At 30.4% G+C, this 18,619-nt stretch overlaps 3 protein-coding genes across 3 annotated transcripts; 1 reads left to right on the plus strand and 2 right to left on the minus strand.

Annotated features, from left to right (window-relative positions):
• Positions 1–4,648: 4,648 nt before the first annotated feature.
• Positions 4,649–6,787, plus strand: PGO_011000 (regulator of chromosome condensation; the record flags this gene model as incomplete). The annotated part of the gene is made up of 1 exon (XM_028685740.1): positions 4,649–6,787. One exon carries the CDS (start codon positions 4,649–4,651, stop codon positions 6,785–6,787), a length of 2,139 nt encoding a protein of 712 aa, XP_028541541.1.
• Positions 6,788–9,888: 3,101 nt separating this feature from the next.
• PGO_011010 (coatomer epsilon subunit) lies at positions 9,889–11,156 on the minus strand (the record flags this gene model as incomplete). The annotated part of the gene is made up of 2 exons (XM_028685741.1): positions 9,889–10,728; positions 11,139–11,156. 2 exons carry the CDS (start codon positions 11,154–11,156, stop codon positions 9,889–9,891), a joined length of 858 nt encoding a protein of 285 aa, XP_028541542.1.
• Positions 11,157–12,927: 1,771 nt separating this feature from the next.
• On the minus strand, positions 12,928–14,327 carry PGO_011020 (NSFL1 cofactor p47; the record flags this gene model as incomplete). Its single annotated transcript, XM_028685742.1, has 2 exons — positions 12,928–13,639; positions 14,314–14,327. The coding sequence occupies 2 exons, from the start codon at positions 14,325–14,327 to the stop codon at positions 12,928–12,930; spliced, it is 726 nt and encodes a 241-aa protein (XP_028541543.1).
• Between the last annotated feature and the right edge of the window lie 4,292 nt (positions 14,328–18,619).

Here is an 18,619-nt window from a genome sequence, read left to right on the forward strand (position 1 = left end):
CGTTGTTTAATCGATCTCAGAAAATGCAAAACAGGGAGAAAACCCAATCCACAGGGAAGATATGTGTTCACACAAATGTGCATGTGTATATACACATGTAGACATATGCATATAGGTGTGCATATATATATATATATATATATATATATATATCTAGCGTGATCTTCCTTTCTATGGAGAAGGAACAGGGTGAGAAGAAGACAAAGTTGGCTAAGTCAGTATGAGCAAAGAGAGAGGGAGAGTAGAATTAAGTGGGACCTCTTAAGGCACCTTGGGGCAATTACTTGACACTATTATTTTTACACTAAATCATAGAAGTATAGAATCATGCAGTGGTGAAATTATATAATTGTGCAATCACAATCCTACGTAGGAGTTACGTTGTGTTCTCATGGCCCCCTTTTATAGCCCTCTTTTTTTTTCGAGAAAATTCAATTTCGAGTGACTTCTCTTCATGGGTTGGTGTAAAAAAAAAAAAAAAAAGAAAAAAGGCTCAGTCATCACAGTTTAAGTCTTTGTGTGAAGCTGGTATATGTTCTTCACATATTTTTATATATTTTCATATATTTTTTTAATATATTTTTTAATATATTTTTTAATATATTTTTATATGTTTTTTTCATATATTTTTATGTGTTTTCATATATTTTCATATATTTTTATATATTTTTATATATTTTCAATATTTTCATATATTTTCATATATTTTCATATATTTTCAATATTTTCATATATTTTCAATATTTTCATATATTTTCAATATTTTCATATATTTTCATGTATTCTCATATATTTACAATATTTTCATATATTTCCATGTGACTTAATATGGAGATGCGGTAAAAAAAGAAATAATGATTCAAGAGCTCGTGCACAAATATGTCAATACCACTGCCCATATTGCCTCGACATCGCTATCTGATCAACGTAACTAATCTTACTTTATCATCAACATTATGTAGGTGCAAGCATTAAATGTTTACACGCTCACCAGCTGATAGTTTTTTTTTTTTTTTTTTTTTTCTTTATTTTTTTATTCACTTTTCCAATTTTTCATATAATAGATGATGTAACGGGATGGGGACAATAAAAAAAAAGAAAAAAAGAAAATTGAAATTCCCAATTTTGCCTTATGTCAACAATTCAGCTGCGATAACACATAATATTCGCTCGTGTTTTACATGTACAATGTGGGGATTAAAAAAAAAAAAAAAAAAAAAAAAAATTCAGAATGATGTGACATTTGCCACGTTTACTGTGATTGTCGAGATAATCACGTTTATAACATTTTTTCCACCTCCTCCCCCCTCCCTCTCCCTTTTTGTTTCTTATCCTGCTTTTATGCACATCGGTAATTTTTTTTATCATTCATGCTATATGTCGTTATGTACATGCGAATATGCAACTATCCATAAAGATAGAGTTTGGTGCAAAATTTTTTTTGAGTACCTGGAGTGTACAATATTGTACCATGATGTAATGGAACCATTCGAATGAAATGTATAAAAGACTCACAAATTATGTAACAAAAGAGGACTTATACTTTTTTTTTTTTTTTTAAAAATCGTTAAAAAATAAAATAGTCCTGGAGGTGTAATAAATCTTGAGGATGACAATGATAAGGTGAAAATATTTATTCATGACTGATTGTGTTCCAAATTAAACTTTAAAATTTATTATCATTTGGTGAATATACAAAATTGCCCCATTTTTGTTTTCCCTTTTAAGCGTTTCGAGAATCGCTACATAGTTCTCTCTCTCTATCTCCATCTTTATCTATGTGTCTATACCTCTTTTTTTATTTTTATTTTATTTTTTTTTTTTTGTGTAAAATTTTTTTTTCAAATTTTGAGGAAAGATAGATGAATGCTCATACATGTGTATATATATAATTTGGCACATGGTTTAATATATACAACCTTTTTTGCGGGTCTAAATTTTGTGCATACCTAAGAATTATAGTGTAATAAACACTCACCCACCCAACCCCGTTTTGAAACAAAATGTCTACTATTGCAAAATATGTAAAAATTAAAATTTACAACATGGACACATTATTTTGTTTTTTTCCTTTTTTCAAATTTTCGTACACATGGAAGTAGGGGTAAAAAAAAAAAAAAAAAGAGGGGCTCCGAGGCATACGATGTGTGAAAAATATGACCCTCCTTAAATGATATCTGCCCTTCAGCTAGCCATATGCATTCCTGTTCTCGCTCCTAATAAGCACAACGTATATATACATCCACAGCACCGTTCTAGTTATTCCGTGTAGAGGTGGGTGAGGAGGATATTTTTCCCTAAAGTTGGCTGTCAGAACATAGGGTATTATAGGGTATGTTGCGCGTCTTCCTATTAGGAATATAACTACTGCCAAATTGATACTGCCAAATTGATACTATCAAATCGATATTGCCAAATTGACACTGCCAAATTGATACTGCCAAGTTGATACTGCCAAGTTGATACTGCCAAGTTGATACTTCCAAGTTGATACTGCCAAGTTGATACTACCAAATCGATATTGCCAAATCGATACTGCATCGCTCATTGTCTTTCAAAACAGCTGTTATTTCACAACAACGGAATAAATTAATAATTGCACAAGCTTATTTTTTCATGTTCAAGCATTTTTATGCATAAATATAATCTATGTGAATTTATTTGCGATTTCAATAATGGCTATTTGCACGAATTGTTTAACGTGTGGGGGGTAGAAAATAACGCAAGTTTTATTTCAACCACGCTTGTGCAGATTTTAAAATATAATTTTTCCAAACCGCAGGAATAAAGTATGTTTTTTTTTTTTTTTTTTTTTTTTTTTTTTTTTTTTTTTTTTCCTTATTCTGTTTGTCATGTATAAATGACTTCACATATTTCATGCAAATACTTGGATCGATGTATTTCATATGTAAATTTGTGTACTTGTACGAATATAAGTATATAAAAATAAACATACAATGCATATATACTTATGTATATATATGTATATATTTACATGTGCGATGCATTATGTGCATGTGTGCTAATTCACATGCTTTACAATTACTTTTTTTTTTTTTTTTTTTTTTCTGTATAGGGGAAAAAAACCCGCTGTTCCAATTAAAATTAGAAAAGGTTGGAATTAAAATTTTTCCTTTTTTCAAAATCTATTCTTTGAAGTGTTTTAATGTCCTGACTGACCTTTATATGACATGCTTAACATTTATAAAATCATCTCATTTCATCCCGCGCTATATGCTACGTTTAATGTTATATTTTCCGCAGTACTATGTACCCCACATGTTTTACTTTTTTATTTATTTATTTGTTTATTCATTCATTTATTTGTTTACCCATTTATTTATTTGTTTACTCATTTATTTATTTGTTTACTCATTTATTTATTTGTTTACTCATTTATTTATCTTGTATTTTATTTATTTATTTATTCTTTCTTTTTTTTTTCAAATTCATGGTTTAGCTTTATTATTCTATAGTGGTGGTGCTGAACTATTTTAACCAACGCAAATAAGGTATTCAACATTAGCGTTTTTTCTCTCGAAAAGGTCATGTACATTTGCAAGTGGGCAAATCCTAGCGCCCCAACGGGAGAACATTACATAAATGCACACGCTCATAGGCACATATGCAGATAGGCACATAAGCACATACATATATGCACACACTCGTGTATGTGTATTCCACATATATACTTACATGCACATATCCACACGGACGCCCGCACGATTATCCCATTTTTCTTTCTTCGACAGGTCAACTGAGTATGACAAAAATTGTATCCTCATGCATGTTCAGTTCAGAGTGCATCACGGGAATAGGAGGAAGTATGTAGCACGGAAAATGTGCAAAAACGTAAACACACAAAATAAATACCAATGCCCTTACCCCGTAAACGTGTATATGAATGAATACATAAATAACACTAAATAGGAGATAAAGCAACTTGTAAAGTCAAATAAACTCCTATTTCGCACCTCCATCACCCATCTACCTCTGATACAGCCAATTGTAGTAGGATTATAAGTATTTCCTTTTTTTTTTTTTTTTTTTTTTTTTTTTTTTTTTTTAATTTTATATAAAAAATTTTTTTTTTTTTTTTTTTTTTTTTTTTTTTTTTTTTTTTTTTACATGTACAGTACAGAATTTTTTTTTTACTTTTTTTTTTTTTTTTTATCTTATGCGGTCAGAAAATTTCATTAAAAATAAATAAAAGAGAAGGGTGAAAATAGCTAGATCGCTGAAATTGTATATATAAAAAAAAAAAAAAAGTACAGGCAGGGAGTGTATAGCATATAAATATATATATACATTTACACATATATACACATGTGTGTACACTTAAACATACACATGAACATGTAATTCATTCTTATCGTACTACTTTTTACAAATATTCATGTTAGAAATTTTCTTCTTGCCAATACAACGCCTATGAAAGCAAAGTAGCTAAGTGGGGGGAGGGAAACGCAAAACATTAACGATAGTCTGTGTAATTAGCTCTTATAACAGCATAGGAGAGGTGTGTGGTGTTCATCACGGCATTGAATAAAAATCGATGATTAGCACGACAAAAACTGTGGCAACAGCGACAACTGCAACAACAAAGAACATCATCTGAAGACTCACCCAGTAGACGAAAAATATGGGAATGAAAAAAGCACGAAGCACTCTGTTTATATTCGGATCAGGTGAATGCGGCCAGCTGCCGCCAGAGTATTGTTCTGATTATGTTCAGGTAAACCCTACGGCCGTTCAGAATCTCCCAAACGACATTGACGAAGTCGTGTGTGGATCAATGCACACTATTATAAAAACAAAGGAAGACAAATTATACTCCTTTGGATGTAATGATATGGGCGTACTGGGTAGAAAAACGTATGCAAATAGCATAAAAGATCCAGAGCATTCTCCTTCATTGGTCAATTTTACCTGCACATCAAAAATTAAAAAAATTACATGTGGTGATAATCATACAGCTATTTTGCTAGAAAATGGAAAAGTATATATAACCGGAGGATTTAGAGACTCATGTGGAATCTTGGGTTTGCCTTCGTTTCAGAAGAAGGATGAAATAATATCCAAATCCGATGAGTTTATTGAGGTAAAATTTGGCTACGCGAGGTGTGAAAGATTCACAGATTTGTCGGGTAACAATTTGGCTAGTGACAGTGTCGCTAACAGTAGTGCATACCCATTAGACAGCGCAGAAGAAACAGAAAAGGATAACTTGGAAAATGTCAAAATTAGCAACATCATGTCGGGAGAAGATCATCTAGTATGTCTAGAGCAGAGTGGTGAGTACATTTTTACCATGGGAAATAGTGACTCATGCCAAGTGTGTAATACTTATTATGAACAAGAAGAAGCAGAATGCAAGAGAATAAAATACGTATTCCCAAATCGTTACCATTTTAAAGATTTCGGATTTACGTCAAAATTTAAAAACATTTATTGTGGAGGAAATAACACTTATGTTCAATTAGAATCTTCTCTGGATGTGTACGGCATTGGAAGAAATGCATACGGTTCATGTGGTGTGTCTATGAAAGATAATGTTATTAAAAATTTCATCAAAATTAAAGAGTTATCTTCAAAAGAAATTATTCAACTATGTGGTGGTCAAAGTTTTACCATATGTTTACTAAAAACAAATGATTTATATATATGGGGAAATAGGGAAATATTAGGTATGGAATTGGATGAAGATGCTTATTCTCCATTAGAACTAAATTTCTTTAAAAAACAAAATTATATCATTAAATCTATTTCTTGTGGTACTGACCATTGCTTAGTTTTAACTGAAAATGGAAAACTTTTTGGATGGGGTACTGGTGGTAATGATTTTGATGAAGATACATGTATTGGGACAATTGAAAAAAATGTACCCTCTGAAATTAACTTCCAAAATTTTGTTACGAAAACATTTTCGAAAGGTAGAATAGATGCACTGCCAACAATTAGCCAAATTAAAATTGAATCCTTTGCAGGGGGATCATCTCACTGTGCTTTTATTTCATCACATGTAGACTCAGAGAAAATGTCTATTAAGAGAGGTCATGATGAAATATATGATCATGAGGATATATTCATGAAAAAACAGAGGAGGGAAAATTATTTCCACATAAAGGACGAAAATGGAACAACACTTGAGGAAGGACAAAAAGAAGAAAAAAAAATACATGGAAATAATAAGCAAACGGAAGAATCAACAGTGGAAAATAATAAAGAACTCGTGCCACCAGATAGACTTCAAGGTGATAAAGAAGATGAACATAAGAAAGGAAGCTTCTTTAAGGAACTTTTTTACAATTCAGAAACTCCAATTAATAGTAAACATTTTTTACACTCTAAAGAATTGGAAAATATGGACAGTGATCTTCTAGGAACTGTTGAAAAAACTACCATAAGTAAAGAACCACAGAAAAGAAGGCGAAGTACCAAGAGTAGCAAGCCATACTTAAGCAATGAAAGCCCTACTAGAAGACAACCAAGAAGGTCTTGTAAGGAAAATATCAGCTTAAGTGAAAAAGCACATAGACAATTCTACCAAATAGTGGACACTCCAATATCGAAAAAGAAACGAAAAACAACTCCATCATCTATGAGAAGCATGATCATGAAGATGAAGGGTGCATCATCAGAGAGAAATAAATCCACAATGGTTGGTGTAAAAAGAAAGAGCTTAAGCAGATCTTATTCTAAAAAAGATAACTCAAAACGTGAATCTGCATCGCAAACACCTGACGCTAAAGTTGTAAGGGGAAAATCATCCAACACGAGAAATTAGGTTCACCTTTAAGACAGGAGGAGCAGCAGAATCTCTATTTTTTTCTTTTTTTCATACACTTAGTTCGTAAGACATATGTTTTCGGAATTGGTGCTTAACACGTCTTTCGCACCACAGATTAAGTGGATGTGTAGAGTTGCATTTTTTTTGCACTTTCTACACGTTTTTTATTTTTTACACTTTTTTCACTTTTTTCGTTTTTTTCATCTTTTGCATTTTTGGAATTTGTTCATATGTATCCCTTACACGATATGCTATTTTAATGGTACCACGATTACCACGTTTCATTTGTTTCATCTTATTTAATATCGTCATTTTCATTTATCTCTACCGTGAGAAAAGCTAGGGAACAGTGTATAATATTTTGGGTTCCTTTTATTTTGGTTCACGTGTCTTTTTGGTTCACGTGTCTTTTTGGTTCACGTTTTTTTTTGGTTCACGCTTCATATTGATTCACGTCTCACATTGATTCACGTTTCATATTGGTTCACATTTTATTTGTGTTCCATTCATTTTTGGATTCATTTTGCGATAAGTGCACCTGATTTCACTATCTCACTTTCGCCATTTATACAATACCAGAATTAATAAAAATAAAATTGCATACATGAAAAAATGAAACAAAAAAAGAAAAGAATAGAAACATCCCCTTTCCCCATATCTTAATAACAACAAAGAACCTTTTAGTGTTTCCTAATTTGTACATTTATGTAATTTTGCTCGATTATTCTGTGTTTAGTAGAACTTGCTAGTTTTTTCCCGTATGAGTTTACTCATGGGTGTGTGTGGATGGACAGATTGGTGCATTGTTTGTGGTGCCACCATTTGGTAAAGCATTCCTTTGCACATTAAATGGGGTGTCATTTGATGTATTATATATTACATATTACATATATATTTTTATTAACATTTGGGGAAACATTTTTGCCTCCCCCCATCATACATGCGGACACATCATGTCCACCTAGTCTTTTGCTACAAAATTTGGTTTTACCTTCATTGTTATCGTAACCTTAATTTTGATTATTTATTTTGATTTTTATTTATTTTCATTATTTTGTTCTGTTTTTATTTTATTTTGTTTTTTGTGTGTGTGTTTGTGTGTATACATGTTTTACCGGCAGACTTAAATTTGTTTCGGGCACTAAAGTGTTATCCTGAATTACAGAGTTGAGACACTTCAAATAATATGTGAATTTTTCGTTTCGTTGGGTTTCGCCGTTTTATTTTATTATTTTATTATTTTTTTTTTTTTTCCTCATCAAAATAGACGCATAGGAAGATAAAGATCTATCTCTTCCTCATGTTCCTCATTAAGAGGAACTACTGATAATGTCATTTTTGTAATAACTTCTTTTGCACAACACAGTAGTGACACATGTTGAATATTCAAATAAGGGGAGCAGAAAAAAAAAAAAAAAGGATATTAATCTCGATGATACAAAATTTTAACCAACTTTTATTACCACATCAAACTTGGGTGCACTTACAGGTAAAAATGTTTTTTTTTTTTTTTTAGATAAGGGTTTGTTTGAAAAAAAGGGGTATATATATATATTATTACTTTTTTAAAAATGTTTATTTTGCCTGTACAAATGTTTTTTTTTTTTTTTTTTTTTTTTTTTTTTTTTTGGCTAGCTAACCCCTTTTTTTATGAACATGAAATGTAATTCATGACACTTTTAACCCATTCTGTAGGACCATTCAAAATAACTTTCCTCACACTTTTGCCTCTTTCTGTTTTTCCTCCTCTCTCTTGCTACATTTTTTTTCTTTTTTTTTTCCCCATCCCCTGCGATTACGCAAGAATATAGTATCGTTGAAGAAATCCCTCAAATCGCAATTTTCCTTTTTGGGAATTTAACCGTTAAGTTATCATCTATCTTCTAAAAAGGGATTACAAATTCTGAAAAATTAAAAGGAGAATAAAAATTTACAAGAGCATTTCTAACTGATATTAATTAGACCACTTAGGTTTACACATTTGCTGTGGAAAATATTTTAATGCAAAAATTATTTGTAACAAAGTGTATATACCTTTGAGAATGATGCATGCGTAGATATATATGGATGTGTGTGAGGACAAATGTGTATAAGGGTTTTTCATTTTACAGCACCAGATCTCATATCTGGAGTTTAATTTAGAATTATATATAATTCTTTCATTGCTTTCGTTTGATGTTATTATTATTACCCCCTCGCCACTGTTTTAATTAGCAATACGCCTTTGATAGATAATGATTAAGTTACCTTTTTATAGTTTTAATAAAAATTCGTTACTAGTCCAGTGTTTCAAGGCCACATGTGCCTATTACCTCCCGCAAAATTTTGCTGTTATAAGTGCCTTTCTATACTACCAGCACAAGGTATAAAATAATGAAAATGAAAAACAGAAACTATAAAATAGTAAATTCATGCGTGAAAATAAAAGCCGATAAATAGAACAAAGTGACCAATAACTGCACTACACCAGCTTCTCCTGCATAAAACATGTGATAACTTGTCTGGTGTCATGGAATAACATTTATTTTATATAAACATATGCATACATATATATATATGCATTCACGTGCTTCTTCATTTTTTCCGCTATTTTCTTTCTTTTATTAGAAAAGCCTCCTCACAGGGGGCAAGCGAGTACCCCTAAAGAACTGCGATGAATCAATAAACAATTTTTTAAGAACTAAAAATTTAAGTAGAGATGAAATAAAAATAGAAAGGAAGAAAAATTTATTCCTCGTGTCTTTCGCGTGAAGAACTTCCTTTAATGCATACAACATGTACATAAGTACATATATGTCATTTTCGCCACGTGCATGTAAAGATATGCAGTATGTATATGAGGTCGTCATGGACACTAAGAGTAGCTACATAAATGCAGGTGAAGCAGATCAAGGCGCTTCAGGATGATAGTGATGCGTATGCACACGGGTTTCAACAAAGGGAGTCCCTAATGCGCGAATTATTTCGTATAATCTGGATTTAGTATTTATTTCACATGTCTGATGTAGTTATGTACGACATCTGATGCAGTTACGTTGCATGTGTGTGGGTGTGTGTGTGTGTGGGGGGGGGAGGACAGTCCCCTTCCCCAGGAGCTGCTAAAACTGTGGAGCAAAAGTATCAACCTCATGATCGATTTGTTTTAGAAGACTTAAACTTTCATGAGAAGGATAAGAATCGTAAAGCTTATTCAAGTATTCATTTGCATCTTCCAACTCATATAAATACAAAGAGCAAGTAATCAAATTGTGTAGCACGTCACCATTTGAAATATCTTCGTGTAAGGCTTTTTTTAAGAGTTCTTTTGCATCATTAAATTCGTAATTCAAAATATTGGACACCCCTTTTCCATTGAGAATAATAGTTGAAATGTCATTAACTGTAGATTCATACATGGATTCTAAATCATCAAAAATTAAAAAAGACTCTTTATTATTATCATCATATAAATAAAATATAGCTAACATAATTTTTATGATGGGTATTTCATCATTCATCTTTTTATACTCATTTATCATCTGGCTAGCCAAATCATGTCTATTCATATGAAGAAGAAGAAGAATTTTGGATGATATCACTTCAATAGGTCCATCTTGCATTAGCTCAAAACACTCTTGTAACAATTCGTAATCAAAAAAGAATCTGCTCTTTAGTATATTTCCATTTACTGAAGTTATTTTTAATTTCTTTATTTCGTTTAATAATGAATTCTCATCTTGCATCTTCTCTTTTAAATAATAATGTTTATAATACATGTATAATAACTGTAGGTTCTCATTTGTCGAATTTTTTAAATTTATAATCATATCCTTCTTTTCATTCTCCATCATATATATTTGGTATATATATTCTTCTGCTTCCTTTCGTTCTTCCTCTCCTGCTGTCTCGAATCTCCTCAAGCAGTAATTTTTGTATCCAGCATAGAAGAAGTCTCGAATCTAGAAATTGAAGGAAAAAAAAAAAAAAAAAAAAAAAAAAAAAATGGAAAAATTTGGGATTACAAAAGTAAGGTACAGTTTTTCCTTTTCAAAAAATTATTCTCACATTTATTTCTCTTTTGTGTAAAGTGTGCTTGCATTAATGTGCATATATAGACGTATGCACATCTGTACGTGCTTATATTTTTCCCACTTTGGAGAAACGTTAAAATTGGTGTTTCGTTACCACATCAACCCAGTGTGGTCACCTGCGCAGCCCCAGTTCGACGACCCCTTTTTCTTTGCCATTGCTTTGCCAATACAAACATGTATTTCATGGAAAAAAATCTTTTGCAACCTCTTTGGTTTCACATCTCACTTATCAACTCATTCATTTATTAATCCATTTTTCATCTCATCATTTTCCCTACTTGAAGTGTTCCCTCCATTACTAAAAGTTGTGAAAAAGGTGCTACGTTGATCTGCAGTTGTTGGCTTAGGTGGTGAAGTGTAAGAAAAATGGGACGACTGAGAGGAGGTGGAAAAAAGAAAAAAACAAGAAAAAAAAGGAAAAAAAAGGAAAAAAAAAAAAAATCGATCCAGTTGTGTTTGAGGTACTTACTCAAAGTTGGCTAATTTTGAATAAATAAAATCGTTCATTTTAACAATGTTCCATTATATATATATCCCCACGCTAATGGTTCACCAATTGGGCCATTTTTAAAAATTGCTAAAATGGAGAAATTTTCATTCCTCCTCTCGAAATGTGAATAAATATACCAAAACTGGGAAAAAATAGAAAAAATAAAATACACAAAATAATTTTTTTTTCTGCATTTTTTTTCTGCATTTTTTTTCTGCATTTTTTTTCTGCATTTTTTTTCTGCATTTTTTTTCTGCATTTTTTTTCTGCATTTTTTTTTTGCAATTTTGCTTGAAATTTTTTTTTTTTTTTTCAATACCCATGGGGGAACAAAATGAACAGCAAATTGGGACGCATAATCTTTGGCACAGATAAAACATTGACACAGTTTTTGCATTTATGCATTTCTTTTTGCTACATCAAAGGGTTCTTCACTCTACTGTTCAGCTAAGCCTTAGTCTTTCCTGCTATTATATTATTTTGCTGCCCTCATATCTCACATTATTTTTTGGGAAATATATGCTCATAATCACTTTTGTTTAAAACAGTTCAAGCGATTTTTTGTATACACCACAAAAATATGAAATAAAGTAAAAATTAAAAAAAAAAAAAAAAAAAAACTGATTGTCTATTTAACATATTGTAAAAAAGGTCAGTAGGCATGTGTATGTATATGTACGTAAAATATATTGCATACTGTTTAAGTGTGTTTTTGCAATGCAATCGGAATGTGTTTAACATATTCAATCTCAAGGCAGTAGGGGGGGCACGGAAAATGGGGGAAAACAAGTGGAGAAAAAATGTAGTGAAAAAAAAGTTGAGAAAAAAAATTGTGAAAAAAAGTTGAGAAAAAATGTAGTGAAAAAAAGTAGAGAAAAAATGTAGTGAAAAAAAGTAGAGAAAAAAATGAGAAAATTTTTCTTTTAAATTGTAGCAATACAAAGACGAGTAACATCACAACAAAATGGGGACAACTGCTTGAGGGGTTTAAAAACATGTACAATATGCAAACGTATACACCTCGATATTTATTTTGTGTGTACCTAGAATGTATGCGTTGCAGGTGTAATGGATGATTACAATAGGAATGTTAAAATAAAATTAGCAAATAAAAAGAAACAGAAAAGGAATAAAAAAAAAGAGAAAAGATGGAATAACACAAAAAAACATCAAGGATTCATTCGTTGATCAGTGTGCCCTATTTGGAATAAAGCATACGAAAGGGAACAATATATATATACTTGGGTGGCAATGTACAAGGGCAAAGGGGGGAGGGGGGAGGGGATCTGTTCTTGAGTTTTCTTGGTATATAATAAACCTCCATCAGACGCATAACCCCGTGCGTACTTTCACTTGGGGAAAGATGTCCAGAAGCACCATACACACATTGATAGTGAGAGGCAGAAGCACCATACACACATTGATAGTGATAAGCAGTAATAGTGATACAGACCCCAATTCGAATAAAGGTATCGATCATGTGTACCAAACCGAATGGGTGGAAAAGTCTACCCCTGTTCCCCCCACCCCACCCCCTATCTGTATTGCTCCCTCTCTCTCTCTCTCTCCCCTCCTTTTTAATGTGTAAGCTTCTGTGTAATTAAAGTATCCAGTAAGTTGGCTTCATGTAATGTCTTATCTGTTCTATCAATAAGTTTCAAAGGAAAATCAAAAGAAAGAGAAAAGCTTACAGGGGTATAGCTATAAACAAATTGAAACAAATCCTCTACTGTATGATCGTAATTAAATTTGTGCGAGATTTTTCTGCCATTATATAATCGAACATGTAAAGTAGTAACTGGTTTGGTATCATCTACATGAATGTTTTTAATATCACTTGGAGTAGTAGCTGATGTTAATTTATTTATTTCCTCTTCAGTTATACTTGATTGATTATCTGACCTTAATTTAACACCTTGTCCTTTATAGATTAAATTATTTTCCTCTAATTTTTCTTTGCTATATATTTGGTTACTTTTATCCTTAATTGCTACATTTATAGTTTTATCTTTTCCTGCTAATTCTTTTGGTAAAATTCCTGCTTCAATATTTTGCATAAATTTTTTATTTTCTTCAATTTGGAGATCTCTAAATTCTCCTTCATCTACTATGAATCCATTTTTATATAATGTGATATGTCTACAATTTTCAGGTAATTTAGATGTGAAAAAACTTGAACCCATGTCTTCATCTGAATTCTGCACTTCCAATCCACTGTTCTGGCCACCCGTATAATGCGCCACCCGTTCCTTGTTTTTTTTCTCGTCCTTCCTCAGGTCACTTAGGGATCTATGGGTGCGCGCAGGAGAGAAAACGGGTTAAGCATGAGAAAAAAAAAAAAAAAAAAAAAAAAAGGGAGAAAAAAATGGACAGATGAATGAAATATGCTGTAAATAAGTCATGCTAATTAATAAACTACATTAACAAAATAAGATAAAATTAAATTAAAAGATTTTCTCTTTATGCCCATGGAATAAGACCACATCGGGCGTCTAATTGCATGAGATATACCCTCCATGAAAACATCAATTAGTATAAACATATTTTATGTTCACGTACGACCACAAACAGGAGGGGGGAATATATGAAATCGAGAAAGATTGTGCAAATATGCAAATTCGACCCTTTGGATCGTATACCCATATACACAGGTATACATATGTAAAAAGAATTATATGTCTCATTTTTTCACGTAAAGTTAATAAACTCATTTATAAGATCAGTAAATGGTAAACAGGTACTAATTATGCATATCTCCTTAACTTCATCAGTTTGTGGAATAGAAAAAAAAAAAAAAAAAAACTACTTGCTATTTTGTCCTTGTGTTGACTTAAACAGTTGGCATAATCGCTAATCCCTTCCGTGGACATTAATATTTCACAAAGGCCTTTTTTTTTTTTTGTTTTTTGAAATAGTGCAAGGGGTGTAAAAATATACAATACTCTCAGCTAGTAAGCACCTACCTTATATTCGACATATTTCCTAAGATTTGTGTATATAACTATTTCCTATCTTTTTAAGTAGATTCCTCAAAACGAAAAAATAAATAAAAAAAAAATTTACCTTCAATGGATGGGTAAGATTCTTAAATCGTCTTCGATATTCTTCTTTTCAGATTGTTTTTTTTTTTTTTTTTTATTATTATTTTATTTATTTTACTTTATTTTATTTGTTTTACAGGTTTTATTTGTTATTATTATTATTTTAGTATTTTATTTTATTTTTTTTTATTTTATTTATTTTTTTAATTTTTTTTTTTTCCCGTTCCATTTTGTGGGTGTAAAATATAACCCTTGGTTAAATTTTCATATATTTTCTGTTTGTATAAATTTTACGTGTCCCGTATATGAGAGTGTAAGTAATTTCTTCCACTCTTGTATGCTATATACATATCATATATGTTTTGTCACCCGTAGTAATAAGTATGTTTACACTCAGGTTTTGAAGGCAATGGGAAATGGAAATGCTGCCAGGGAATGTAACCCTTCTTTTTTTTTTTTTTTTTTTTTTTTTTTTCTTTCTCAGCTCTTGGACGAGATGATGAAAATTGAGGAATAAACTCAACTTCGTCCTGTGTGCAAGATAATATGCTTATAAATGGCATGTGGGAAAACTTACCTATGGAAATAATACAACATACAAAAAAGAGCTCGTATTCATATTACATTCATATACCAATAGGGTATATATAATGTGTATATAATTATATATTGTATACACTATTTTTTTCTACCTCCTCCCCCTTTCTTGTGCGTGAATTAAAATTAAAAATTTTCTTATTTTCTGTTCACACGATACCGTAGCAGTGTCAATTGTTTGAACGAAATAAAAAAAAAAAAAAAAAAAAAAAAAAAAAAAAAAAAAAAAGAGGAAAAATAATACTACTGTATGTGAATGATAAAATAAACAAAAGAATAATAAAGTAACGAGCTGGTTGAGTTACTGAATTCGATCCCACAATGGGAAGTGGTTTACCAAAAGTGCCAGATATATTATGTCGACATGACATATAATTTGTTCATTCGATCATTTCACCCTTCGTACTTTGCATAGTAGACATCATGCTCAGTTTCATGTATGGCATTTCTCAATGGTAATATACTCTTACGCATAATTTGGGGGCTTCAAAAATGAGATTGTACACGTAAAAGAGAAAAAATATATATGTAAAAATGTATATATATATATATATATATATATATATATATATATATATATATATATATATATATATATATATGTATATATAAATATGTAAAAAAAAAAAAGAAAAAGAAATAATAATAATATAAAAAAGGTTGAACAAGTGGAAGAGATAAAAAATGAATTAAAAAAAATGAATAAATAAATTAGGGGAATTGTTTTTTTTTTTTTTTTTTTCATCCTCCTTTAAAATAATGTACACCCATTTGTATCATTTGAGGAGAGGGGCATTATCACTTTGTTTTTAAGTGAGCGCTTGGGAAGTTGTATGTGACCTTAAGACCTTTGCATTCAAAAGCAATGAATGCTAATTTCTGTGTACTATAAATGTGCGTCAAATTGTTTATACCCCATCCCTATTAATACATTGCCCCTCGTCTGTTCTATCTCTGTGTCTATCTGCACAACTTTTCACCATCCTTAAAATATATTTCTCGTTGTACTATCTACTCTCGTTGGAGGCATACGTGACAAGGAGGAGAAGCAGTATAAAATGAGCTTGCAAAGGCAAATTTTTACACGAAAGAAAATGAGAAAAATATTCGCACACACACATGAGATGCAGCCAACCCCATATAACGGTACACATATGTTCAGTTCTCAAATAGTTTCTTCCATTTAAGTAAGAAAAAAAAGGATATACTTTTTTCCTTTTTTCTTACCTTTCTCTTTCTTTTTTTTTTTTTTTTTTTTCGTGCTTTTCCCTTTTTATTCAACGTACACAAACCTCGAAAAGAGTTAAAAATAGAAAAGAAAAAATTTATCGAATAGATGTATACACGTGTGAGCATGAATTCATAATTCAAACATTCAAGCATTCAAACATTCAAACAATTTAGTAAATCTCCTTGTTGAAAATTTTGAGTCTGTGTGAAATTTTCGTATATATTCGCGCCTTTATTTTTTGAAATAAGACGGAAGAAAAAAAAAAAATATAATAAAATAAAGAATAAAATTAAATTCCTTGAAAAAATCAGATATAGCATAACATCAAAATAATAATTAAGTGTATCTTGTCTGGGAAAATCTAGCAAACTTCAAATGCACATCTCAGAAAGGAGTTTCACTGAAATGGTGATAAGAAGAGAGAGTGGCAGAGTACATGTGTGCGCATGAAATGTCCACATAACACGTTCATGTAAAATGTTCACATAGCACGTTCATGTAAAATGATCACGTAAAATGATCACGTAAAATGTTCACGTAAAATGTTCACGTGAAATGCTCATAAAAAATGTGTTTTCACTTTTTTTCTTTTTTTTTTTTTTTGGCTAGCTACAGTGTAAAAAGGCATTCTCAATAAAAAAAAAAAAAAAAAATAGCTAAAATTTTCAGAAATTTCAAAAGTTCAACTTTTTTTTTTTTCCTCATACATGTGTTCGTACTTTAAAAAGTGTAAAAAAAAAAAAAAATATTTATAATAATAAAAAAAATAACATCTTTTTTTTTTCCAACATTGTAGAAATGTTAAGTTAAAAACTATTTTTATAGATGGAATTTTTTTTTTTTTTTTTTTTTTTTATAATTCTTTCTGACGTGTGGGAAAATTACCTTTTAATTAATAAGTGTTGTTGTGTGGAATTGTAAATTGTTTTTGTGCTGCGGACTTGGGTTTTTTCATTTTGTTAGAACATTTGGTTCGTACAAATTGGTTCAGACATTTTGTGTTATGTATTTTGGCTTTTTCTTCTCCCTTGGGTGATTTTTTTTTTTTTTTTTTTTTTTTTTTTTCCGTACATGCAAAATAAAAAATTAACAGGTAGAACAAAATTGGTAAGAATTAAAAATACAAAATTTATACATTTAATTCCCCTTTTGTGAATTTTTTTTTTTTTTTTTTCTTTTTTTCTCCATTTATATTTTATCAACTGAAATAAGTTTTACGTATTTTTTTTTAATTCATAGATCAACCCTTTTTACTTAAACTTTGCTAGTGTTTCCCGAAAGTTTTTTTTTTTTTTGCCATTTTTTTTCCTTTTTTTTTTTTGTGATCCTTTTTGTACTTTTTTTTTGTACCTTTTTTTCATGCATTTTTTTTTTTTTTACCGCTTTCTTTACTCGTTTTTTCATTTGTTCTTTATGCGTTTTTTTTTTTTGTTTTTTTTCTGCTTTTTTTTATCGCGCATTTCCATGTTTTGCCCTCTTTTTACAACCCCCCTCCACTCTTCAAAATGATCAAATGGTTGCATATTTAAAGCCACACTCCATAGGGAGAAGCAGAGCATTCGCAAAAAAATTATAACACAACTATACAGCGGTTGAAATCGAGTCTTATAATAATGATTTAAGCTGTCCTCTGAGTAAACACAATTAGCAACATCACAAATAACAAGGGAGTTGTAGAAATGGAATTATGGTGTGACACATGACAGATGAGAGAGATATCATCTGTTCGTTTTGCATAAAAATGGTTACACAAAGGTTTGTAAATTCAGAATGAAATTGGAAAAAAAAAAAAAAAAAAAAAAAAGACTCGGACAAAGTTGAGAACGAAACTTCGAACATATTTGAGATCTGACGAAAAATGATCTAACCATTTTTTTTTTTTTGTTTTTTTTTGTTTTTACTAACCATTTACTCTTTTTTTTTTTTTCGTTTCGCTTACATCAAATCATGTACACTTTTTTTTTGACAAGTTGATAAAACTTGTAAGACCGAGTAATTAACCAAGTTGCTTTTCTTTTTTTTTTTTTAATATAACCCTGTTTCATCTTATTTGTACTTAAAAAAAAGAAAAAAGAAGTATACAAAAATTTGAATATCCAAATAGCTGAATATCCGAGTATCCGTTCGTCTTTTTAAGAGAGACATATATATACATGTATAAATATATATATGCAAGCTAGCGTTTGTATATTTACGTTACAAATATGACACTTGTTAGACACACATACATAATATGCATGTGAATTTCTACTAGTATAATAGAACTACTGCAACCTTGTTATAGAACTTCTTTTTTTTTTTTTTTGTTTTCTTTTAAAAATTTTACATATAATAACATAAATACATATTAATATTGTGTAAAATTAAACCGTTATTACTGTTGAGAAACGAATCATCCTG

This window comes from Plasmodium gonderi (assembly GCF_002157705.1).
Source record: "Plasmodium gonderi DNA, contig: Chr01, whole genome shotgun sequence".
Taxonomy (NCBI): Eukaryota; Apicomplexa; class Aconoidasida; order Haemosporida; family Plasmodiidae; genus Plasmodium; species Plasmodium gonderi.